At 34.8% G+C, this 27630-nt stretch overlaps 1 protein-coding gene across 7 annotated transcripts in view; it reads right to left on the reverse strand.

Moving 5' to 3' along the window:
- MMS22L (MMS22 like, DNA repair protein) overlaps positions 1 to 27630 on the reverse strand; it is a 145081-nt gene that overhangs the window by 15665 nt on the left and 101786 nt on the right. For 5 of the 7 annotated variants that reach the window (XM_054490885.2, XM_054490886.2, XM_063666438.1 and 2 more), the window contains 7 exons: positions 25352 to 25502; positions 22881 to 23032; positions 21909 to 22051; positions 16530 to 16689; positions 11743 to 11912; positions 8900 to 9111; positions 5630 to 5793 (listed from right to left, as the gene is read on the reverse strand). In XM_054490885.2, the coding sequence (XP_054346860.2) occupies positions 5630 to 5793; positions 8900 to 9111; positions 11743 to 11912; positions 16530 to 16689; positions 21909 to 22051; positions 22881 to 23032; positions 25352 to 25502 (1152 nt within the window). Of the gene's footprint in view, positions 1 to 5629; positions 5794 to 8899; positions 9112 to 11742; positions 11913 to 16529; positions 16690 to 21908; positions 22052 to 22880; positions 23033 to 25351; positions 25503 to 27630 lie in introns of those variants that run through there. The other 2 variants (XR_008503102.2, XR_010126753.1) reach the window with 2 other exon arrangements.

The raw sequence follows: 27630 nt of genomic DNA on the forward strand, positions 1-27630 counted from the left end.
TGGCCTAAAATGTTCTTTTTTTGTTGTGTCTCTGCCAGGTTTTTGTATCAGGATGATGCTGGCCTCATAACATGAATTAGGGAGGATTCCCTCTTTTTCTATTGATTGGAATAGTTTCACAAGGAATGTTTCTAGCTCCTCTTTGTAACTCTGGTAGAAATCAGTTGTGAATCTGTCTGGTCTTAGGCTTTTTTTGGTTGGTAGGCTATTAATTACTGCCTCAATTTCAGTACCTGTTATTGGTCTATTCAGAGATTCGACTTCTTCCTGGTTTAGTCTTAGGAGGATGTATGTGTCTAGGAATTTATCCATTTCTTCTAGATTTTTTAGTTTACTTGTGTAGAGTTGTTTATAGTATTCTCTGATGGTAGTTTGTATTTCTGTGGGATCGGTGGTGATAACCCCTTTATCATTTTTTATTGCATCTATTTGATTCTTCTCTCTTTTCTTATTAGTCTGGCTAGCGGTCTATTTGGTTGATCTTTTCAAAAAACCAGCTCCTGGATTCACTGATTTTTTTGAAGGTTTTTTTGTGCCTCTATCTCCTTCAGTTCTGCTCTGATCTTAGTTATTTCTTAGTTATTTATTGTCTTCTGCTAGCTTTTGAATTTGTTTGCTCTTGCTTCTCTAGTTCTTTTAATTGTGATGTTAGGGTGTCAATTTTAGATCTTTCTGCTTTCTCTTGTGGGCATTTAGTGCTATAAATTTCCCTCTACACACTGCTTTAAATGTGTCCCAGAGATTCTGGTACGTTATATCTTTGTTCTCACTGGTTTCAAAGAACATCTTTATTTCTGGCTTCATTTTGTTATTTATCCAGTAGTCATTCGGGAGCAGCTTGTTCAGTTTCCATGCAGTTGTGTGGTTTTGAGTGAGTTTCTTAATCCTGAGTTCTAATTGGACTGCACTGTGGTCTGAGAGACAGTTTGTTGTGATTTCTGTTCTTTTACATTTGCTGAGGAGTGTTTTACTTCCAATTATGTGGTCATTTTTGGAATAAGTGCGATGTGGTGCTGACAAGAATGTATATTCTGTTGATCTGGGGTGGAAAGTTCTGTAGATGTGTATTAGGTCTGCTTGGTCCAGAACTGAGTTCAAGTCCTGGATATCCTTGTTAATTTTCTATCTCATTGATCTAATATTGACAGTGGGATGTTAAAGTCTCCCACTATTATTGTGTGGGAGTCTAAGTCTCTTTGTAGGTCTCCAAGAACTTGCTTTATGAATCCGGGTGCTCCTGTATTGGGTGCATATATATTTAGGATAGTTAGGTCTTCTTGTTGCATTGATCCCTTTACCATTATGTGGTGGCCTTGTCTCTTTTCATCTTTGTTGGTTTAAAGTCTGTTTTATCAGAGACTAGGATTGCAATCCCTGATTTTTTTTTTTTTTTTTTTTTTGCTTTCCATTTGCTTGGTAAATCTTCCTTAATCCCTTTATTTTGAGCCTTTGCACATTGAGATGGGTCTCTTGAATACAGCACATTGATGAATCTTGACTCTTTATCCAATTTGCCAGTCTGTGTCTTTTAATCGGGGCATTTAGCCCACGTAATTATTATTATTTTTTAGAAAGATTAAAACTATCAATCTTTATTTTTTTGTGTGTTTAAAAGAAAAACATTTTATTGACTCTATTTATTTATTTATTTATTTTTATTATACTTTAGGTTTTAGGGTACATGTGCACAATGTGCAGGTTAGTTACATATGTATACATGTGCCATGCTGGTGCGCTGCACCCACTAACTCGTCATCTAGCATTAGGTATATCTCCCAATGCTATCCCTCCCCCCTCCCCCCACCCCACAACAGTCCCCAGAGTGTGATGTTCCCCTTCCTGTGTCCATGTGTTCTCATTGTTCAATTCCCACCTATGAGTGAGAATATGCGGTGTTTGGTTTTTTGTTCTTGCGATAGTTTACTGAGATTCCCTATTTAATAAATGGTGCTGGGAAAACTGGCTAGCCATATGTAGAAAGCTGAAACTGGATCCCTTCCTTATAACTTATACAAAAATCAATTCAAGATGGATTAAAGACTTAAACGGTAGACCTAAAACCATAAAAACCCTAGAAGAAAATCTAGGCATTACCATTCAGGACATAGGCATGGGCAAGGACTTCATGTCTAAAACACCAAAAGCAATGGCAACAAAAGCCAAAATTGACAAATGGGATCTAATTAAACTAAAGAGCTTCTGCACAGCAAAAGAAACTACCATCAGAGTGAACAGGCAACCTACAAAATGGGAGAAAATTTTCGCAACCTACTCATCTGACAAAGGGCTAATATCCAGAATCTACAATGAACTCAAACAAATTTACAAGAAAAAAACAAACAACCCCATCAAAATGTGGGCGAAGGACATGAACAGACACTTCTCAAAAGAAGACATTTATGCAGCCAAAAAACACATGAAAAAATGCTCACCATCACTGGCCATCAGAGAAATGCAAATCAAAACCACAATGAGATACCATCTCACACCAGTTAGAATGGCAATCATTAAAAAGTCAGGAAACAACAGGTGCTAGAGAGGATGTGGAGAAATAGGAACACTTTTACACTGTTGGTGGGACTGTAAACTAGTTCAACCCTTGTGGAAGTCAGTGTGGCGATTCCTCAGGGATCTAGAACTAGAAATTCCATTTGACCCAGCCATTCCATTACTGGGTATATACCCAAAGGACTATAAATCATGCTGCTATAAAGACACATGCACACGTATGTTTATTGTGGCATTATTCACAATAGCAAAGACTTGGAACCAACCCAAGTGTCCAACAATGATGGACTGGATTAAGAAAATGTGGCACATATACACCATGGAATACTATGCAGCCATAAAAAATGATGAGTTCATGTCCTTTGTAGGGACATGGGTGAAATTGGAAATCATCATTCTCAGTAAGCCCATTTAATTATTAATTATTTTTGAACTATTTCCTTTGTGGTCACTCTAAGCTAACCACATATACCTTAACTTATCAGAGCTTCAAATTTATACTAATTCTAGTGAAATATAGAAACATAAATCCTATGCACTATATAGCTCTATTTCTTTCTCTCCCTTTTTGTGGTATTATTATACTTATTATATAATACCTACAAATGTTAAAACTTAAAAATATACTGTTGTAATTTTTACTTTATATAAATTTATGTCTTTCAAAGAAGCTAAGAAAAGAGAGAACAGCAAATACATATCTTAACTTCTGCTATTAGGTCCAGCATTCCAAAGATCCAAAATTCCAAATGCTTCAAAATCTGAAAGTATTTCAGCTGACATGATGCTATAAGTGGAAAATTCCACACCTGACTTCATGTGACAGGCTGCATATACTATTTATAAATATTGTAAAAAACTACCTTCAGGCTACATGTTTAAGGTGTATATGAAACATAAATGAATTTCATGTTTAGACTTCAGTCCTGCTGCTAAGATACCTCATAATATATATGCAAATATTCAAAAATCCAAAAGAATCTGATATACAAAACACTTCTGTTCCCAAGCATTTTGGATATGGAATACTCATCCTGTATTAATCTTATTTATCATTTGTTTTTTTTTTTTTTTTCATTTATTCCCAGGTATTTGAGTTGCCATGTGGAGTCCTTTCCTTAGCCTAATACTGTTTTGCTCTCACCACCTCCTTTTTATTGTTATTGGTAAAATACTATATTTCTATATGTTATAGGCCCAATAACATTATTTTATACAAATGCTTTTTAAAAACCAGTTAAGATAATAAAGGTGAAAAAATGTGCATTTATACTGTCTTAATAATTACATGATAATCTTTACTAGAATTATTTTGTGTGTTATGTGGATCCGAATTACTGCCTGGGGTCAGTCTCAGTCTGAAAAACTTCCTTTAGCATTTTGTTAAAAGGTGGGTCTGTTAGCAACAAATTCTCTCAGTTTTAATTTATTTGAGAATGTCTGTTTCACCTTCAGTTTTGAAAGGTAGCTTTGCTGAAAAAAGATTCTTGGTTGACAGGTCCCCCTCTACACTCCTGCTTTAATTCCTCTGAATGCTATCCCACTGTCTCTGGCCCCCAGTTTCCTCTGAGAAGTCAGCTGTTAATCTTACTGGGGTTTCTTATAGAGGATGAGTCATTTTTCTCTGGCTACTTCCAAGATTTTCTCTTTGCCTTTAGCTTTTGGCATCTTTACTATAATGTATCTGTTTGTGGATCTTTTTGCATTTACCTTACCTGGAGTTAGTGGAACTTCCTGAATGTGTAAGTTAATATTCTTGAATAAACTCGAAAAAATTTTAGAAATTATATTTTATGTTCAATTTTTTTGGCTTTCTCTCTTCTTCTGGTTCACCTGTTGTATATACGGTGTACTTAATGGTGTTCCACATTTCTCAACAGCTCTGTTCATTTTCTTCATTTTTTTTTCCTCTGTGCTTTAGATTGTATGATCTATATTGATCTATTTTCAAGTTTGCTAATTCTTTCTTCTGCCAGTTCTAATCCACTAATGGGCCCCTCTGGTGAAATTTTCAACTCAGCAAAATTTCCATTTCGTTCTTTTCATAAAATTTCTTTCCCTATTGCCACCATACTTTTCTTTTCTTCATTTATCACACATTCCTTTAGTTCTATGAATATATTTATAATAGTTACTTTGAAGTCTTTGTCTGTTAAAGACAATATCTGACTGCTCTCACTGGCAGTTCCTGTTGCCTGCTTTTATTCTCAGTATATGGATTGTACGTGTCTGTTTCTTTGCATGTCCTGTAATTTTCTGGTGAAAATTGGGCTTTTTAAATAATGAAGTCTACTCCTCCTCTTGCCCTCTCACTGCCTTAGATGCTGCTTCTGAGGTGATGTAACCTCAGGTATGCCCACAGTCTCCATGTGAAGACAATGGTTTTGGCAGGACTCTCTTTGACTGTCCCTGTCCCTGATCACACTCAGCTGTTAAGCTCCACTAATTAGTTTCTGGGTGATTGTTTTAATGTTTTTAGTAATACCCTGGGGCATAAATTGCTTTAAGGACTAATCTAATCAAATTCAGGCTCCTTTAAGGTCAGTGCTTGAGATTTATTCTGACCTAAGAGCTCTATCCCAAAGTGCTGGGATTACAGGTGTGAGCCATTATGCCAGGCCAATAAATGTTATTTTAAAGGAATCACTGGAAGTAAGGCTGATGAGACTGAAAACAAAAGGAGTAGAATCAAAGGACCCCTACAGGTTTGCCTCAAAAACCGGCTTAGATATTCCAGCAAAAACCTGAATAAAAAAAGTATGATGACCTCTCATTACTTGATATTTAACAAATTGCCTTTAATACTGAAGTCAGATTGAACAAATATTCTTTGAGAGGTTAACAAATCTAATCAAGGGAAGTAACCCTTAAATAAACTATTTGCCTCAAGGGGAGAAAAAAAGCCAAAACTAAAATAGACCAAAACATCTCAGTTTTTAACCATTTTATCATACCTAATCTGAGCTGCTAGCTGGAGTTTATTCTTTAACCATGACCCATATCAAGAGATATAAAAGAATCACATACATTTTGTAACTATCCATTAAAATGATGGGAAACAGTAGTTTCTTAACTTGTGAAAAGAAAATGGTAACAAAAATAAGCTTACAAACAAACTAACCTTGTGATTCATTGACTAACACCAAGCATTTTAAAACGCCAGGGAGGAGTAGTTCAACTTCATAAATGTCTGTGTTAGTTTCCTTGAAGAGTTGGAGGATGAAGGCCAGAATGGATGCTAAGCGAGGAGGAGGTGAGGACCCCTTATACTCAAGGTAGGATTTCCTGAAAAGAAGCAAAATTTTGTTTATTCTCTGCTTAAAGCTTCAATAGAGCAAGACCAAATGGCATATAATTTAAAGATACTGGCAAAATTTACCCCCAAATTAATACAGTGCCATTTATATAAAGTATGTACATTTTACCATGCTATCTTCAAACATGAGATTTTAGAAGCAATGACTGACTGTATATCCTTTTGGTGTGCTCTGAGGGCCAAAGCACAATATAGTCACAAACTAAATTGAAAGCAACCTTGTTTTAAAATGAACTCAAAATCCAAATGAAAGCCTAACTGTTAGTTTGTGGGGTTTTTTTTTTTCTCTTTCTAATACAAGTCTGATCTCCTCTATTGGGTCCTCAATGCCGCAACATTTTCTCTAATGTCAAATTTGCATAAAGAAATCTCTCTTCATATCTATTTATTTAAGGACTTTGAAGGAGTCTTATTTTTCCAAACAAACAGAGGACTGTCCTAGGAATAAGACAGGACATTTAAGCTTTATCTCCTTCCTTCCTCCAGTAAGTTAAAGACTCAGAGAACTAATTTAGGATTTAGTATTATCTCTCAAGACAAGACAAAATTTAGTAGTAGAACTCAAGAGAGATCATAAGGATAATAATTTGACTCATCTTTGTATATTCTCACCCCTTAGAACAGGTCTAGGCTCATAACAAGTGTTCAGTATACATTTATTAAGTAAATAAATAAAAGTTGGAATTGCTTAGTTTCTACAAATGTCTAGACAATGTGAAAATCTGTCAAATACTGCTAAATATAAACTAGACATCCATATATATATATATTTGCAAAGTAATAATAAACTTAAGGAAGAGAAACCACTAAGTATTATAAACATAAGGACAGGAACTATGTCTTAGTAATTATTTCTATTCCCTACAGTGACTTCCAACAAATACTACATATTAGAAAATTCATTCTTTGAGGTTTTGTCTAATTTTGTTTACTGCTGAATTCTTAATGCCTAGAACAAACATACATTGGGCGCCAGTGGAATGCCAGGTACATGTCTAAGAACAAGAATATAAAATTGAATAAAATATGGTCTCTGAAAGCAAGAGGCCCACCATTGAGTGGAGAAGTTAAATGAGAAAAAGAAAAAGACATTTATAATATAGCATAATGGTGCTTTTGACAAAGATAAGCACAGAATTCTCAGGAATTCAGAGAAAAGAGCCCTAACTCAGATGAGGGAGTGCAGGAATAGAGAGGCGCAGGAATAGAGAGGCACTGCATGGAAGAAGTCATAGAAGACAATCTCTATATCTTTCCTGAGTATTAAAAAAAAAGCCTTCAACTATAAACCACGAGAAAAACATTTTCACTGTGTGTTAAGTAAATAGGAAAGTCAACTAATCCTGGGATCCTAAACACTGGGGTTTTAAACAGTTTTACAGATTCAATTTCACTTCAGCATCTGTCATTTAGTTTGTACTAAAATTACTTATGCAATATCTCAAACACTGTGTTAGGTTACTACAATCCTGTTGGAAATTCAGATACAAGTAAGGCAAAACTATCATAATTCTGCAAATTGAGCTGTACAGGGCATATGATTTCAAAAAAGGAAACATACATGGTACACTGACATACCAGGTGTAGGTTTTATAAAGGATAGGTGGGATTTAGCCCAAAAAAATGACATTTTAATGGAGAAAGCAATTTGAATAAATCTGTGACACAGGGAGGTATGAGGAATTTTGGAGGGGCAATATGAATCTTATTAGGGGTTGTATGACACCATATGTAATACATTTGGAAACGGTAAGTGATGGATTGCAGAGAGCTAAGGAGCATGAAATTTATTTCACAGACAAAAAAGATATTGCAGGTTTAATGGCAGGGAAGTTTCATAATGAAAGAGTATTTTAGGAAAAGTAATCTGGGGGCACTGTTTAGGGTGGACTAGAAGAAAAGACTAGAGATGCAGAAAGCAGTTAGGAGATTCTGACAATAGTCTAGGTATAATGTACTAAGGGAAGAGAAATAGGAAAAGGAGGACAGGATTGCCAAAGGATGGGCAAGGAAAGGAAGCAAAGAAGATAAAGCTTCCAAACCTGAATAACAGGACACTAAGAACTCAAAAAGGTGAGAGGAGAGACAGATTTCAGGCATGGAATTCTATGAGAGGTAACATATATTATTGGGTCATTAAAAAACACAGAAAACTAATACTAGATAAGAATAACATATATCACCATAGCATCTTAAAGTTTAAAAACTAATTTCAAATAAAAATAAACACTACATGAAGACAATGACAAAACATTTTTTATTACTGAACTTTCTAATGTTAAAGTTAAAGGATATGGAGTTAGTAGAATATTTAAGAAGTTTTGTTTTTCATTTGCTTAATAAAACTGAGTTAAGACTAAACTAACAAAATAAGACTTCAGGGTGCTTCATTTCCAATATTAGCATTCATTTTTTCACTTAATTATCTTTATAAAATATAATTACTGTATTTTATTTTTTTGAGATGGTGTCTCGCTGTGTCACCCAGGCTATAGTGCAGTGGCGCAATGTCAGCTTACTGCAACCTCCGCCTCCCAGATTCAAGCAATTCTCCTGCCTCAGCCTCCTGAGTAGCTGGGATTAGAGCCATCTGCTACCATGTCCAACTAATTTTTTTGTATTTTTAGTACAGACTGGGTTTCACCATGTTGGCCAGGCTGGTCTCAAACTCCTGACCTCTAGTGATCCACCCACCTCTGCCTCCCAAAGGGCTGGGATTACAGGTGTGAGCCACCACACCCAGCCAAATATAATTACTGTGTTTTATACAGTATAAAATACAAATATCGTTTATCTGATGAAAAACTAAAAAGCAAAAATATACCTTTAGGACATATATAAAGAAGGTAATAGCTACATAGAGAAAAGAGAAGGAATTTAAAGAGCATTATCTTAGGCTGCCATAAGCAAATGTCATTTTAATAAATTCTTAGATAATGCTTCTCAGGAAAAAAAAAAAGCTTCTGAACTACTAGTATCCTAAGGGTTGCCAACATGTTTGAAATGCCACTTTATCAGTTTTTAATGGAGCTTAATAATTTGTACATACCACCCATATTTAATATTTAGATGTACCTTATGATTTGTACAATGCATTTCTTTAGAGATGATATTGGCGGAATAGTGGCTGTGTTTCTCAATGCCAACAAAACAGGATGTTGTCCAAGATCTGAAACATATGGTGAAGCTGGAAGAAATCGCCCAATATACTGCTCAATAACATTCCCTAGCAATTGATTCAAATAGGTATTCGGATTTTGAGATTGACAACACACGATACACATGCCCTACGAGGAAAAAAAGTAAGAAATACTAAGAGGTAAAGTTTCAAAGAACAAACAATATTTAGAAACTCACTAATGAAGTCCCCAGCATTAATAATCATGTGAGAATATAAAAATCAAAAAGGATACCTCACGTAATCCATAGATAATGTACATACAAATTACAAGGAGTTAAGCCTGGGCAATACCTATGATATGGTATCTAACTAAGCATGTATGTCTTTGAGGCATGGACAAAGGAAGCAGGGGAGAAGAGTAGGAAGACAAAGGCAGATTATTTTCCTCTAATCATCGGAACACTTGAACATCTTGCTCATCAACTACATTTATATGTACTTACAAAGTTATAAAATATTTTTAGGTCATTTTTTTCTAGGTACTGGTTATTTTGTCTAAGCCTATACAATTTTTGCTAAAAGTCTTCCATGCTAAAAATCTGATAATTTTTTTAAAGTAATAACAAAGGGCGAAGAATATGGAAATTAAGACTCGGAATAACAATTTACTTAGTTTTCCTATAATAGGCACTGTGCTGTGTGCTTTATATTCACTATTTCATTTAAATTTCTCAAAGAACCGTTGAGTTAGTAATATTGTATCTCCATTTTACAGCTAGGATAACTAAGGTTTAGAAAAGTGAAGCGTTTAATACAGTCACACAGAACTCCTGATATCTGGTTGCATGTCTGTTTATTTAATCTCTTCCATTTGTATAGCAGTTAACAAAATACTTTCATATATATTACAGTATTTAATACTTAAACAATTAAACCAATACTCTGAGAGAAAATAATGTTCTCTGCTAGAATTAGTAAATATTAAATGCTACTAAATATAGATAATCACCAACACAGCAATACATTATATTCTAAAAGTTAACTCTTAATTTGGTACTTGGTGACTCACAATGTGTTTTCCAAGAGAAATAATTTAAAATGTTTGAAGTCTCCATTTTAGTTGTAAATGGGTACTTACCCAATAAGAAATTCTGAAAGTTTATTTGTAATGAAAAATAGCATACAGGTGTTAAAACTGTACCAAATAAACAACTGAAAAAATCAAACAACGAACCCCTCTCCCAACCCACCCGCCACCACCAACTCTGTTTCTTTAGTGGTTTAAGGAAAAGCACATTAAATTAGAAGAAGATGAAGTAATAAATGAATATTTTCTGAAAATTCCAAAGAGGAGAGCTGTGTACCATGAAGAAATTAAAGACATAGCTCCAGTTCTGCCAAACAGATAATACACCAAACTTTTAAATTTACCACTTACGAAGCTTATGAGAATTCTTATTAAATGGACTGTTTGGGTTTAAGAGGACCACATGGAAGAAATATTCCAGACTCTCCTGCTGCTCACCACTCCCCTCTATTCATCTCTTCCTCTGTGGGATTGGCGGTTCAGGCTGTGGTGTGGCTGCCTCCCCTTTCTATCATTCTGCTAGATAACATACTAAACTTCATTTTAAATACTATTATGAATAAAAATTAGAGAGAAAATTTAAAACTTCTCAGAAATCTTAAAACTCTGTTAAGAAATACATCTTTGAAAAGAGATTGTTACGTAATCAAAATCCATTTTCCCTTTCCTCTTCAGCTTCCCTTGTTGGACCTCAAATTAAGAAGCACTTATCTTTAATATCAGACACTAATGAATAATAAAGTACACCTCCAGCCTCATCTTTTCCTGAATGGCAGATCAATATTTCCAACTGCCTACCTCAAACTAAAGCTGCTCAGAAACCAATCCTTACCTTCATCCCAACATCTCCAGGATTTCCCACGTTAGTAAGTAGAACTACTATCTACGCAGATAGCCACTCTGGAATCTAGGAAGTATTTCACTTCTTTGAGTTCCTCCACAACACTCACTTAGCAAGTACTCTTAATCACAGCTCCTAAATGTTTTTGAAATCTGCCATTATGGGTTTTATTCCCACTGCCTTAGGTCAAAACCTTCTGACAATATGTGGATTACTACAATGAACTAGTTACCACTGCTTTCCAAAACCTCCATACCAACTATCTTACATATTGCCACCAGAATCATCTTTCTAAAATGTAATTATGTCACTTCTACTTCTCTGCTCCAAATTCATCAGGTCCCCATGTAAAAGATTAAGTCCAAACTTCTTAGGATGGAATATAAAGCCCTCCATTACATGGCTCCTCCCATATGAATCTCCAACCACAACAGAATCATTTGATTTTCCTCAGTGTGCTATATTTTCTTAAAGCTCATGTCCTTGTACATGTTGCTCCCTCTGAAATGAAAAGCCCTCTAACTCCTACCCATTTTGCTCTTTTACCTCTGATGTCCTCTACAGTGTATTCTCTTATATCTCCTCACCCATAGTCTAATAGATGAGGTCTGAAAAAAAAAATACTGAGCACACTGCCTTAAGTGTCTGTGCTCGTCTACCTCCTCTCTCAACTTTAAGCTCCTCTGCTTTTTCATTTTTGTTTCCAAAGCCAAACATAAAAGCAATTTAAAATATGCTCAATAAATGTGCCACACAAGCACTTGAGATTATAATGTACAGTTTTTAAATCTGCATTTAGTAAACTATGTTTTTAAGGCAAAGTTTCAAAATTTTTTTTTTAAACTTTTAAGCAACCACACATACTATACCTGGAGATACAAAGGAAGACTTTTCTGAATTGCTGACAACATAGGTGCAGGCAGTTCCTTCTCTTGCTGTAACACTGTATGTGGCAGCAGTAAACAATCTATGATCCGGAATAGTAATTTTTGGGCTTTAGAGGTGGCAAAGATTTGTGCCCATGATTTCACAAGAATTCCTAACAAAGAAGAGAAGTAACAGCATGTTGTTGTTATCGTCTGACCAGAACATTTTGTCACTTAATTTAAAAATTTGTATTGAAAGCACATGGGACCAAATTAAAGTAGGGAATGGGAAGAAACATATAGTAGAAGTAACAAATATTTATGTCAACTCATATATTTCACTAAAGAGACAAATTTTTCATAGAGTTCTGGGCCAAGGAAAACATACATTTTCCGAGCAACTGGCATTTAATACATACACAGGTTAAGTATCCCTAATCTGAAAATATAAAATCTGATACGCTCCAAAATCCAAAATTTTGTGAGTGCCAACATGATGATCAAAAGAAATGCTCATTAGAACATTTCAAATTTCACACTGTTGGATTAGGGGTGCTCAACTGGTTAAGTATACTGCAAGTATTCCAAAATCCAAAGAAATCTGAACTCCAAAATACTTCTAGTCCCAAGAATTTTAGACAAGGGCTATTTAACCTGTTTACACTCACATACAGTGGAATATATTTATACATTATGTGACTACATTAGCTGAATGTTGAAATTATTCAGATTTCCCTTTTTGCTTTCCCTCTGAGTTGCTAGGATGCCCAGATGCAAATTAACAATCCACCTTTTAAAGAATACGGTAGGATTATGCATTATGGTTTTATATGCATACTAATTTTCCCTGGGCCTCATCGTGAAACTCTACATTTATTTTTTGGTGCCCCTATTTCTTCATATTTTAATCTTACATATAAGTGGCCTCAATCCAGTTTGCAACAGAAGTATAATTAAATTTAATTGTTAATATAGGGAAAGCAGGATTAGCTATAAGCTAATCACTTAACCTCCACGAACTTCAGTTAACCTCCATGAACTTCAGTTTTTACACCTTTCCATTATTTAATATAAAAAACAAAATTTTAATTCTGAATGAAGAGAAACATTTCTTTGCTACTTGAAATATATTATGGCTTCCTTGGTGCTAGAAGTCTGTTAATTGTCACATCTGATGATAATAAAGCTTAACAAATGAGCACCCTTTGTTTAATAAAGTAATTAAGAGCAGATATATAATTCCCATTAGGATATATTATTGCTATTGAGGTCTCCTTACTGAAAAATGAATTTAAAAACAGATTAAGTGCTTATCCAAAAAGCATAGTGGTGCATCTACTGCATAAACTTTTATATTTTATTACATCCTAGAAAGCAAAAATGATGAAAGTCAAAGTCATTTCCATCAAATAAAAAGTTTAAAATTTAAGCTCTGAAGGAAAACCAAAATATGCTTATGGAAAAGTATATTGATGTTAAAGAAAAAAACTCAACCAGTTATCACTTCTAAGAACAAACAGCAACATTCATCTTTTGTTATAAAAGGAAGTACAATAATCAATCATAAAGAAACATAATGTTCACTTAGCAAAGTTTTAAATAATGCTGGCTTGCTCCTCATTTCTTCAGTTGGTGGAAAATTTCAGTATGACAGCAATGTAAGAAGAACTTATATTCTAATAACATTAATATACCCGTAAGGGAAACTGCTATCATCACTGGCATATGAAATGATTCCTATTACTCTCAGGTGTCATACAGGTATGTTTCACCTTCTACAGTTTTAGTTACCCGTGGTATAGGGTACCACATGGTATAGTTTAGTTACCGGTGATATAGGGTACCACGTGGTATAGTTTAGTTGTCCATGGTATAGGATACCAATAAGATATTTTGACGAGGGGGTGGGGAAGGCAGTCAGAGAGAGACACAAAGTTCACATAACTTTTATTACAGTCTATTGTCACAACTGTTCTATTAATACTATTATTAGTTATTATGTTAAACTCTTATTGTGTCTTATTTATGAATTAAACCTTATCATAAGTATGTATGTATAGGCAAAAACACAGCATACATAGGATTGGTACTATCTGCGGTTTCTGTGTGTTATTAAAAATACAAAATGGAAATATAAAAAGATTTTTAAAGTAAAAAACTGGGAAAGTTTTAAATACATACAGTACCTTTGTAAAAACCTAAGATTTTTTTTCCTTTTCCTGGATATAAATATATTATTTATTAGCAAATAAAACTGAAAATACAAAAAAATTTAATACAAGCTCTCCATTCAATGATAACCACTATACAAGCTCTTGAGTATTTACTCATTTTCTATCCTCTGTATTTTCTACCCTATGTATTTTGCCTATTTTCTACCCTATGTAAAAATTGGGATCACTACAATATACATTTTTAAATCTTTATAGTTAGAAAGTAATTTTGCTCATTTAAGAACATTAAAGGCTGCGTACAGTGGCTCACACCTGTAATCCCAGCACTTCGGGAGGCTGAGGCAGGCGGGCCACTTGAGCTCAGGAGTTCAAGACCAGCCTCAGTAACATAGTGAGACCCTGTCTGTAGTAAAAATACAAAAATTAGCCAGGCATGGTGGTGCACATCTGCAGTCCCAGCTACTCAGGAGACTGAGGCACGAGAATTGCTTGAACCCAGAGGCAGAAGTTGCGGTGAGCTATCATGCCACGGCACTCCAGCATAGGTGACAGAGGGAGACTCTGCCTCAAAAACAACAACAAAGAAAAACAAAAAGAACATTAAAAAATATATTATGTACTACTGCTAGATTAATAAAGTTATTAAATTCCAGAAATATTTATATAGTATACACTATCTCCTACTTTGGAGCTCTTTAACTAATGTGTCCCTAACTCTCAATCCAGCGCCTGATACGTAATAATTGTTCTTTTTTGTTCAAAATACATGACAATGGGAATAAAAAATTGAAAAGAGATGGCTACTACAAGTTTGAAATTTGGTGGGGGCATGTCAAGTACACAAGTAATTGTAACAAATGGCAAACTATAAATATCTATCACAAGAAAAGGATAGATGAAGTGAAACGAGAGAGATGATCAAGTCTACTTGGGAATGTGAGAAAAGTGGGGAAATTTACGCTTGGCACCGAAGGGTCATGACTTGAATTTCAATTACAAAGCAAAATGGGGAAGAATGGCCAAAGAGACAAGGATGACTGAAAGCTTTATACATGGAAACAGAAAACTATGAGATATGAAGAATGAGAAAAACAAAACAAAACAAAATCTACAGAGGAGAGAAGATGGATCCACCATGCCTTTTCAGAAATAACTGAGCTACAATTAAGATCACAGATGCCTTCTCCTTAATATGAAGGGTGATTTCATCAACAGTTCTGTGCCTTTCACTAGCAGTCTTGCAACTTGTAAGTGAACAGCAGAGGTGTCCCCAGTTAGGAACTGTCAAGGTAAATAAAGTACAGTGTTTCAGTGGTTAACTCCTTCCCTCAAATGGTTATGCTATCCCAACCCCAACACATTTTAAAACACCTTGGAGCTCTTCAAAGTTTATACTTTGCTCTTTCTCTGTTTTATTCTAAACCTTTAACATGAAGAAATCATTAAGTTACCTATCCTAATTCCTAACAAATAAATGGGCAACACTGTAGCAATATACTCTTCCTAGTCTTTGAAACCTAGACAAAAGGAAAGAATACAGATCTGCCATGGAGTCAAAAATCAACAAGGCAGCAAAGCAAAGAAAGTTTTCAGTTTTTCCTAAGTAGAATTTTGTCCCATGTCTATATCAGACATTTATCTTGACAAAAATCTAAATCTGGAAACAGAAAACTTTTGTAGACACGAATAAATTATAAGCATGAATGCCAATATACTTATTAATTTGTATTTTACTATTAAACTTATAAATTCTCACTTACATTTTTCTCTAAAATTAAGATGCCTGAATTGCTATAGCTTTTCCTATAATTTACATCTTCTATATTTACACATTTTCACATTCGCCCTTATCTTTTACAACAAAGATAAAAGGTTTCAGACAGCCTGAATCAGGCTTATTCATACATTCGTAAGATTAAAGGGAACAGATAAAAGGTTTTGACCAGAGAGAAATAAAGGAAAAAAAAACAAAAAACTTAAATTCTATATAAAAGCTTCTAAGAAAATCTTTCTCATTTACCTTTGTCCAATTCTTAGTTTTGGTTAGCACCATGGTTTTAGTAAAAAAAGATATGTTAATCACTGACTTCCTAAAGAAAGATAAACTCCATTGTTATAGAACAGAAATAGAAAAAGATTTCTTTTTGAAAAGGGAAGAGTATTGTGAGAAACAAGATTTGAAGCATAAATATTTTTAGTGCTGTATTACATCCTATCTCCTTCATACAGAGCGTAGAAATAGATGTAAGTGATAGTTTTCTGATGATTTTAATTCTAACAACAGATCAGCGTTTTTTTAAAAAAGGTCCATTCTAGTTATTCAGGCATTGAAACGTGACTCACGACAGACTACTGAAAGCAATTGGTGCTAGCATATTTTCTGTATTGATCATAATTTTAATATTAAAACAATCAAAAGTACTGAAAAGAGATAGAACAAGACAGAGATAGATTTGAAGGCCAACATGAATTATTTTAAGCTAAATCACTGTATTTCAGATTACTCTTATGATTGTATGGAGGGTAGTGATTTAGCCAATATATACCTATCCATCATGATAGTATAGGCTCAACCCAAGGAAATGTTACTAGCAAAATAATGTCAGGAATACATACCCATCATTCCATAAGTCAGCTGCAGCCCTGCGCTGAAAACTTTTTTTCCCAAATAAGGCTTAATATATTTTAATACTTCACCAAGGTATTCCAAGGACTTTGTGACCATGGCAGATTTATCAGAAAGTGTCTGGAGATTCCCGTAAGTTACACCAACAGCCTATAAATAAAGAAAAACATTATTTAACTTTCCAAGTTTTATACCATAAAGATTTGGAACATAAAGATAATTTTTCTCTCTTTTTCTACACATGCACCCATAGCCCTTTACATTTAAGCCTTCATTTGTAACCTTCCAATAAAGATACATAGCAATTAAAATACAAGTAAAGAGAATTAAGTCTTGTCTTTTATTATTAAAATAAAGGTTAAAGGAAGAATTTTTAAAAACTCACCAATAAGTACTTATATAAGAAGGGCCAACTTAGCAAAATATCAGTGAAAAAAATGTGAAACTTATGTACACATACCCTGTAACTAAATCACATCATGACTTCCAAACAGGTTGGCTCACCATATTTTCCAGTAGATTACTAGGAATTCAAAATCCCCAAATTCCCCTACAAGGAAGACCTACAAGTAATGCCAAATTTTTACAAGCAAAACCTCTAAAAAGTTCAGCTTTATGATATGAATTCACTTTTCTTCCTAGAATTTTATGAGCCATCTGATGCCAGCTTCTCAGAATAAAAAAAAAAAAAAGGATGGGCAGAGAAGGTAGAGATGGCAAAATGGAGAGTGGTAGAGAGAAATGTGAGGTGAATCAGTAAGAGAAGAACAGAGACATGAGAAGAAGAGGAAAGGAAATAAATGAGAGAATAAGTTGAGGAAAGGTTAGAATAAGCAAGGGGTGAAAGGTCACAAAAGAATCAAGAGAAGACTGGCTAAGAGATGGATTAGAAAGTTTAAGGAAAGTGGCTGGGTGAGGTGGCTCACGCCTGTAATCTCAGCAGTTTGGGAGGCCAAGGTGGGCAGATCACGAGGTCAAGAGATCGAGACCATCCTGGCGAATATGGTGAAACCCATCTCTACTAAAAATACAAAAATTAGCTGGGCGTGGTGGCATGTGCCTGTAGTCACAGTTACTCGGGAGCCTGAGGCAGGAGAATGGCTTGAACCCAGGAGGTGGAGGTTGCAGTGAGCCGAGATCACACCACTGTACTCCAGTCTGGTGACAGAGCAAGACTGTCTCAAAAAAAAAAAAAAAAAAGAAAGTTTCAGTAAACTAATCAAATTTTCAAACCATTTTTGAGAACTTATAATGAATTCCAATGACCCAAATTGGACCATGAATGGCACCAATACAAACAATTCTGTGATTTTTCTTCTGCAGCACTCAGCATGTAAGACAAAGGAAAGAGAACAGGTGGTTGCACTGAGCCAAGGTTGAGGGTTTGTAGGTGTGACCAAAAGAAAACATTGTGAGAATGTTGGTAAGAGCAGCTGAAGTAAGGCCCCAAGGGGTCTAATACGGTGAATAGGGAAGGAAGTGAGGCCTTGGGAGAATGTTGTACTAGGATAACAGGGAGGGGAAGGTCATAATGTGGTCACTCATGAGCTGGAAGGACAGACGATGGTAGTCAACGAGCTTTCAGATGCTCCAAGAGATTACACTGCTCCGGGTTTAGTCACTGAAGTGGGTGGATGAAGTAGGGCAGAAGTGAAAGACTACTTCTTTCACTGAAAGACTGAAGGAGTACTACAGAAGCTTTGAAATGAAAGCTTAATAGAAGTCATCCATGGTGACATTAAAGTTGGACATGCTGACAATAAAATGTGAAATGAAAAAAAAGATAAGAAAGTCAGTGAACCTAAATGAGTGACTGTGAGATTAGCAGATAAGAACAAGAGATATACTGGACTAATCCCCTTCCTCTCTATTTAGCTCTCTTCCCTTTGTTTTCTACACTTCTTTCCCTTGACTAGACGTTCTCAAACTCTTTGGTCTCTGTTCCCTTTTGTGCACTTAAAAATGGAGGATCTTGAAGAGCTTTTCATTATTTGGGTTATATCTATTGACATTTATATTAGAAAATTTTATTTAATAATTCATTGAAAAATAATGAACATTACATGTAAGTAACATATTTTAGTGAAAGACTATTTTCCAAACAAAAAAACAAATTTAGTGAGCAAAGTAGTATTTTTTAACATTTTTACAAATCTCTTTTATGTCTGACTTAATAAAAGACAGCTCGATTCTTGTATCTGCTCCTGCATGATTTATTGTGGTATGCTGCAGATGAAGAAAATACAGCTTCAAAAATATATGTGGCTAGAAGAATAAGAAATAAGAAATATTTTGAAAGATTTTTCACATAACCATGAGAATTGCTCTTTGCTATTATACCAAAACTTGACAAGTGGTATTTCCTACAGATTAGTTGTAACTAAACCATGGAGTCTGAAACCATGTCAATGAACATTTTATACTCTGTTAAATTAAAAGCCATTGGTCTATCCTGTATTTTGAGTGAATCTTTTACATTCATGAATGCTTTTTTAAAAGCCTGTATTCGTCATTTGGAAAATTGTGGTTCACTGCGTTACACAGCTTCCCAATATTGACACACTTCATTATTTATATCAGGAAAAAAAATCACACCTGCTAATACCACCACCATTCTCATCAGAAAATAAGTATTGGGAAGCTCTCAAGATCACAATGACAAATACAAGTTTCTCAAAATTCTAATTTTCTTGAAAGCTTGAATTATATTATTAGCAACAAATACTGTCAGTTGTTTGCTTTGAAGTGACACGCTCACTTCATTCATTTTTTGAGAAAATGTCTGCCAAATAGCCAAGTCTGAATAACCATACTTTGTCAGTTGTTCTTTTAAGATAAAAGCAGTCAGTTCAGCTTACAACTCAAATAATCACACAAGTGCTTTTCATTCAGACAACCACATTGCTTTGGTATGCAGCAAAAGTGCTTTAAGTGCACTCTGCATTGTCATTCACGGAATACTGAAAGTACATGTACTCAAGAGTCAAAACGTAATAAAATAAATAATTTTACTGCTTCATTGAAGATATTCTTAAGTGAAACTGGCTTTTTCTTCTGTAAATGCATGGCAATATCAATTATAATGAATACTAGTATAATCTTGGGCCACAGTGTTGATTCATGTAAAAGATTTTACACTATTTGTGCAAATATTAATACAGTCTTGAGCAGGTGGTATCAGTAATTCCCAGGGGTCTATGGACTACACTTTTGAACACCAGTGCCTTAGACTTCTCAATATTTCTCTATGCTTAGGCTTAACCTCCCTAGCCTAAAAAACATGCATTTCTCAGTACCTTGATAATAATAACTTAGATGTCATACTATCATTTCTGTACAGAAAAGAGTTAATACAGCAGACCCAAGATTGCTACTCTTAAAATGTCCTGCTTGCAAGGCTGGCTCTTGGCTGGTATTTGGGGTCTTAGATTTTGAAAAGCTTCCTACAATTCCTTGATCCTAAACTGGTCTACGCAAATAATATGGTTTATGCTGAATACCTGCTTTCCTTCTGGAACTGGAATTCTCTAAGTATGAGGCAAAGAGGGCATACGTGACCAGTCCCCAATAATAACCATGGTCAATGAGTCACTAAGGAACTTCCCTGGCAGGTAGTGTTTCACACGTCTTGTCACAATTCCTTGCTGAAGGAATTAAGCATATCCTGTGTAATTTCACTGGGAAAAGAATCTTGGAAGCTGTGCCTGGTTTCTTCAGACTTTTCCTTATGCATCTTTCCTTTTGCTGATTATGCTTTGTATCCCTCTGTTAATAAGTCATAGCTGTGAATACAACTATATGCTAAGTCCTATGAATTACAGAACTGAGGGACAATCTTGGGGAGACCTGATACAACTTAAAAATGAGTAAATTTAAAACTGAATTCCTCACCTACTCCTCACCTACTTCTCTGTCACCCTAAATCATGATGTTCCTATTTCTCCTTAAGGTATCATCACTCTTTTAGTCAAACACAGCATTTATTTCATATCCATTCAGAAACCCCACAATCATTCAATCTTCAATTCCTTCTAAACCTCACTAGTTTTTGGCCAACAGTTCTCTGCACCTTCAAGCTACACTATTGTTACTTATTTTCATTAAAAACATTATTTAACCAAATCATATCTACTTAAAAACTTACAAAGCCTTCACACTCTTCACAGGATAAAATCCAAACTTCTTATACCAAAATGCTTTAAATTCTTTACCTACTGATTGATCTGTCAACCAACTGGCACTTAGCATATAATGCCTTGTGTTACTATTTTAGTCTCTGTGTATGTCTTGTATACACAGAGAAGTAAAGGCTACCTGAGATAAAGAGAACTACTTCTTTTGGTTTTTCAAATCCCTATGAAGTTCTAGTATATTATCATCTAGCATTCAGCAAAAAACTCATTTTCTTAGTGGTGAAAGAACAATTAATTTGGGCTAGATGAAAACTATCAATGAAGAACTTGATTTCTAGCTCCATTTCCAATCCATTATAGCTCCTAGCACACCACAGGCATTTAATTGCAGGTTCAGATCCAATCAACAACTAAATAAGGGTCCAAATGGAATGTGTATTTTACATCTGCATTTACTGCTATCAAATATTTTTAGAGATTGCATGACATCTCTAATTGTCATACAATTGTACTTTAACTTAATAGAAACCAATGGAAGAATTAACATTTATGGAAAGAGCTTATTGATTTTAATTATTTTCACTGCAGCTAATACCAACCACTCTGTGGGAAAATAAACCAACTTTTACAATTAATAGCTTACAAAAGACACTAATCCAAACACATTAACAACTTCAACTAGGTTTGTAAAACAAACACTCTCACATAGATAAATTTCTGTAAAATTAATAATTAAAAATAAAATTTTGAATGGTACTGTTTATTATGGAAACAAAAAACAAATGGATTGGATTTTAATGCACCAACTATACTATCATATGAAGTAGATGGTGCTTATGCCCACACTGTTCGCTACAGGGTGATAAACACTAAGGTGGGAGTATTATGGAATGTTTATAAGGATATTCAGTTCCCAAGCATATGAACAATGAGGTTGTCCAGCAACTGTGTCAATATTCCTATAATTTAGATTAGCCTTAGAGTACAGCTTTTTTGCCATATTCTTTAGTTTTATTATTCTTCATTAATGTAATTTTTCTGCTGTCCTTAAGTGTGAATTGTACTATACCTTAGATTCACATTTTTCTTCCTCCAGAACTTTATAATAGCAGGCAATCAATAATATGATTCAATTTATAAAAATTCATTTTATAGAAAAACTTCAAGAATACTTCAGGTTTTTCTGAAAATTAATTGTAATTAATCTGGACAATTATACTAATAAATGATAAATACCTCAAAGAATCGAACAAGTGCTTTTTTAGGGTCTTCTGAGATGGATAAATATTCAACTTGGGGCTTTGAGAAAATACTCTTTACTTCTGAGAGATTAAATAGTAACCTTGTCAGTTCAACCAACTGTTTCATGTACTCTTTTTCTGTTAAAATAGTAAAATAGTATTTGTTATATCAATTTATATAACATACTATATACATAAACACACATACAACATATATATAATGTATATATGAGAAGTAATACAGCATTCTTCACTTATGACATGCTTTCGTTTAAAATTCAAATTTCCACACAAGGACTTCAAATTAAATTTCTCTCACTTACGAACATCCTTGCCCCAAAAGTTATTCATGTAACACCAACTGATATAATAAAATATTAAAGTAAATTTGGAGGATTTTTTCCGGCCGACCTTCATGAAATTAACAAGTGGCCACAAACAATAGCTTTGGGAAAAGACATGTCCTACAGACAACAGAACTGCATGGGACATTTTTTAAAAAGTACAGATATCACTCAATGACTACTTGTAAAGCAGAAGAAAGGCAAAATATCTAATATAAAATGGGAGAGAATTTTTCATAATTGGGTATTTTTCTTTTTAGGGTGTTCACAGTGTGATATCTGGTTATTTGCTTCAGAGTTCTACTTTTTTCATGATCAGTTTCTTTAAAAAAATACCTTGTCACCTGAGGAGCAAATTTCTGTTCTTGGCTTCCAAGGAAACAAGTTCTTTTACCTTTTATAGCAGAGAAGTTTGTCATATATAGTAACAGGAAAATAAAAAAAACAAAACAAAAACAAAAACAAAGAAACAGGCTACAAAAGGAAATAAAGTTCTGCTTGTATTCATACCCAATTACGAATATTTTGTATATTTTCTATTAATTTACATAACAAATGATCTAGACAGCAAATAGCTTTCCATAGATACCTCCATCCTCCCCAAAAAACCTACACTTACTTACCAACTGCCTGTTCAAAATTTTTATCTATGAGCAAATCATCAGGCCCAGAGAGGTTTTTAATATACATTTGCAAAACACAACGAATCCATGATCTTACGGTTAAGGCTTGAAAAGATACATAGCCTGAATGAGAAAGTGCTTCACATAATGTGCTGTAAAAACAAATTGACAAATATTTTTAAAACAAAAACAACAATGTTTACTGAGTATACAGATTAAGAAGTAAAGAAAAACATTCTAACATTCCTGCAAACTCCTTGGCCTCATTTATTTTTCAGACAAACACACTAACGTAGGCATGAATTGTTGAAAATGAATACTACAGATAAACCCAAAAAGATGTTAAATATCCTTCTTTTCATTTTTAATGTTATAATTTTCAATTTTCCTTTTTCCACTGATGGCATATGTGTAGGTTTACGTTAACGAAGAAGACAAGAAAGAATGTGGGTACCAAGGAAAAGGCAAGGGCTTATTATAACTAGCTAGGTGAGATAATAATGAAGGAAGTGGCAAGTAGAATAAAAATCAGTGGCCGTTAGAATAAGTAAACAGAGAAGTAGTCATGAACGTATGCTCTCTCACTATACGGAGAGTTGTTACTAAAAATTACCTCACAAAGAATTCCAAAATAGCATTTGCCAGATTTAAAAAATAATTATTTATATGAAGACAGTGGGCTAGCTAAACCTGGTATCTTTTTTTTTTTTTTTTTTTTTTTGAGACGGAGTCTCACTCTGTTGCCCAGGCTGGAGTGCAGTGGTGCGATCTTGGCTCACTGCAAGCTCTGCCTACCGGGTTCATGCCATTCTCCTGCCTCAGCCTCCCAAGTAGCTGGGACTACAGGCACCCGCCACCATGCCCGGCTAATTTTTTGTATTTTTAGTAGAGACGGGGTTTCACTGTGTTAGCCAGGATGGTCTCGATCTCCTGACCTTATGATCTGCCTGCCTCAGCCTTCCAAGGTGCTGGGATTACAGGCATGAGCCACCGCGCTTGGCCACTAAATCTGATTTCTAACCCATTCATTAGTCAGGGCAGAGAGGATGGGGATGGTCTTAACCTAAATATAAAAGGTTATGTAATGTCCAAAATTTTTAAAATTCATACAAACCACAACTCTAAAAATGTTTTGAAATACCTTGAATATAAGTTGTCATAAAAAAGTACACAATGAAGAAGAACACAGACTGGTCATTTATTACCTTATAACTTTCCCAAAGCTATACAACACCTTTGCATTTCAGTTTCTTCAAATGTTACTAATACGCTAACAATATTATTTTTTAAGTGGAAATTATTTCAAATTATTTCAGCAAAAGTCTTTAATACATAATATAAATGTTCATTACTATTAAAGAATTCCCAAACTGGAAGGGATTGTAAAAGTAATCCAACTGAATTTGAACTCTCTTACTTTACAACTGAAAGCCCAATGATAAAATGTATACTTAATGATACTGCTTATTGAAGCTTCTTTAGGAAAAGACTTAGCTCACCAACTACATCTCTCTTCATTTCCACTGATCGGCAGCTTGGACAAAAACTACATTAAGATGAGGGAAAATAAAGTAAATACACAGGCCTAAGAGGACTAAGATCTCATAAACCTACACATGTGTACATATGTATGTGTAGGTTTATGCTAAGGACGAAGACAGGAAAGAATATGGCTACCAAGAGAAAAGCAAGGGCTTATTAACTAGCTACGTGAGATAGTAATGAAGAAAGTGGCAAGTAGAATAAAAATAAAAACCCTAGAAAAAGTAAACAGAGAAGTGGTCATAAACATATGCTCTCTCACTCTACAAGCAGTTGTTACTAAAAAGAGGTCTAAGACCTCTTAGGCTTGTATATTTATTTATTTTCCCTCATCTTGATGTTCTTATTCAAGTCTTCCTGACCACTCTACACTATTTCTATTGTAACTTTATTTATTCTATTTTTTTTTCCAATGAGGTTCCTCAGATCTCTTGTGTAATGTGGCAGGAAATACTTATAGATAAGGTTCAAGATACTTGCTCAGGTGAAGTATCTTGTTCATGATCTCATGAGTTAAGAGTGAGTTAAGAGTTAAAAATCTAGCAGTAAAAAGGAAAGCTATCATTAAATCGAAAACTGTAATAAATACCAGTATCTTACATATTCAGTAATAATAAATGTGTAATTTCTTTCACAGTGGGATGTATAGAAAGGTCACTTCAGGATGATGATAAGGCAGTCTTACAAAAACAGTTTTGAAAGGGCTTAACAAACAACTTTTTTTTTTTTTAAAGCAGGCCACAAAATATAAGTTAGTGTTCTTACTATTACTACTGTCAAAAGGCTGATATATCTGAAAGCAAAAACCTGACAAAGTGAGAGTATATGTAGTAGAGATCAGTCCTCATTTGTGAAAATTCTTAGCTTCCTAGGATACTGATCTATCACAGGTTTGCATTAATGTGTATGCCTGAAATAAAAGCACGTACCTATTTTGCAGGACATGACTTAAATATCTTGCTACAACTTGAGGGCAGATGATATCATCCCAACCAAAAAGTTGAATAATTGATATAACTGGCTGAGGCTGAAAATCTGATGGAGCTGTGCTTGGCATGTCCATTGCTAGCAAAGTAAAGTCTAGATTCAAAATGAGAGAAACTTAAGGTGAGGAATCTTTAAAAACCATTTCTGACCCACACACCTCCGGCCAATTATAACAAGTGTTTTTTTTTTTTAAGTACCAAATAATAAAATGTTCTACTTAGAAATGTAGAGCAAACAAAAAGCTAAAACTGAACAAATTCATGTTGTCATAGAAATTTCTGTAGCATCTACATCTCCAAGAAAGGCCTAGAAGAATTTATTTCTGCATTATCATTACGGATCTATAATGGCTCCCTCTAATTACAAATTCTATGCCTGAGGTTTTGGCTAATGTGCCTCCACCATTCAAAAGACCTATTTATAAAATATGTCTAGCATCTAGTCTTCCAAGGAAGCAAACTTACTTGTCATCTGCCACAGGTGAACAGTTCATTCTCACCTTAGACACTGGACATTCTCTTCTATTAAACAGAGATCTCCTACAATCAATGACACTCCACTCCCTTGAGAACCCACAAAGTCTAGGAACTAGAATTCCTTAGTTAAGCATGCTAAACAAATATGTTTTATTTTGTGATTTCTCTTGGGAACCCATAAACTCATTTTGTACGATATTAATTTGTTTGTCAATACATTATTTATTAAGAACTCCTATGCAGCTTTCTGAAATGAGGTGGCTGTCTATTCTTCCACTCCCCGTATACCACTTGATCTACCAATAGGGTGAGATTACTCCTTGGTCCACATTACTGCTTCTAGACTATTCTCCCTTCTTCCTCCCTAAAATTGCTAGCTTTGAATTTCATATCATCAGGCTATATTAGTCACTATCTTTGTTGCATTTACCTACTACTTCCTAGTTCACCTCCTCCTCTCATTCTTTGTAGACTGTAGCTCACTATCATGCTCTCCAACAGCATTCCTGCCATAATCTTTTGTGATTATTTTTCTCCAGTGTCATGGACTCTTGATTTCTTGAACTCCTCTGATTTAATGAATCTATCTTCCATTCTACGTCAGCCATTCACTCCCATGCTGATACCCAGAGACCTTGGCATTACCAGTAACTACAATCTCTGTAATTTCAATTGTAAAGTACCCCAATTTTTGACTCCAAACTAGCTTTCCAACTTTCCTCTTCTCCCCCAACTCCAACAATTCTTTGATTCCATCAGGACCTACAATCCAATGATCCTACAACGGTTTCCTCATCCCTCCTTGTCTCCATGCCGTCCCTGTCCCTCTTTAGGACGCTTGATTGCATGGTCCATTATTATACTCATTCATTTATACTACCAACTCTTGCTCCTTTCTTGATTTGTGTCCTGGCCTGGAAAAATCATCACCTGTTTAATTCAAACTCTTGGCCTTTTCCCCACGTGTACCAGTATTAAATGGCTTAAGAAGAACCATGCTGACTGACACCACTTTACATTGATGACTACAGACTTCAAGTAGGCTCTTATAATTGGCCAGCATTCCTACGACATTTCCCTAGTCCATTCAGTCTTTTATTCTCTTAGGGTACAATTGCATATCTTCTCTTCACTCTTCACCAACAGCCAGCACCTTCTGCCCCTTCCTCATTTTCAGCTGATGGACTGACTAAATACTTCACAGAGAAACAAGAAACATCAGAAGAGAACTATCACAAGCTGCTACCACATTTACCCAGTTGCCTTCATCTGGGCTCACTTATTCGGCCTTCTCTTCTGCTACTAGAGATGAACTGAGGCCAAGTTCTCTAAAAGATCCCATTTTCTCTTGGCACTAAAACAGAAGTGACTTTGTTTGTACCATGTAATTTTCCTTCACTTTGGAGCATTCCTGTCACCATTTTAAATATACTGAAATGTCTCCCATGTTATTTAAAAACCAAACAAAAAAAAACCTTCCTCTTTGACCCCTCTAGCTACTATCTCCATTTTTCTACTTCTCTTAAACAGTGATATTCAAAAAGATTAATCTAAATTTGCAGTCTGCAATTCCTCTTTTCACATTTTCTCTGGAATCATCTTCTATCAGGCCTTTGCCTCTCCACTACATACGAACTGCTCTTTCAGGTCACCAGTGACTTCCCTCTTATTAAATCCAATGACTAATTCTCAGACCTTATCTCACTTGATCCATCTGTAGAAACTGAGCTGTTGATCACTTTCCT

This window comes from Pongo pygmaeus, chromosome 5, assembly GCF_028885625.2.
Source record: "Pongo pygmaeus isolate AG05252 chromosome 5, NHGRI_mPonPyg2-v2.0_pri, whole genome shotgun sequence".
In the NCBI taxonomy this organism is placed as follows: Eukaryota; Metazoa; Chordata; class Mammalia; order Primates; family Hominidae; genus Pongo; species Pongo pygmaeus.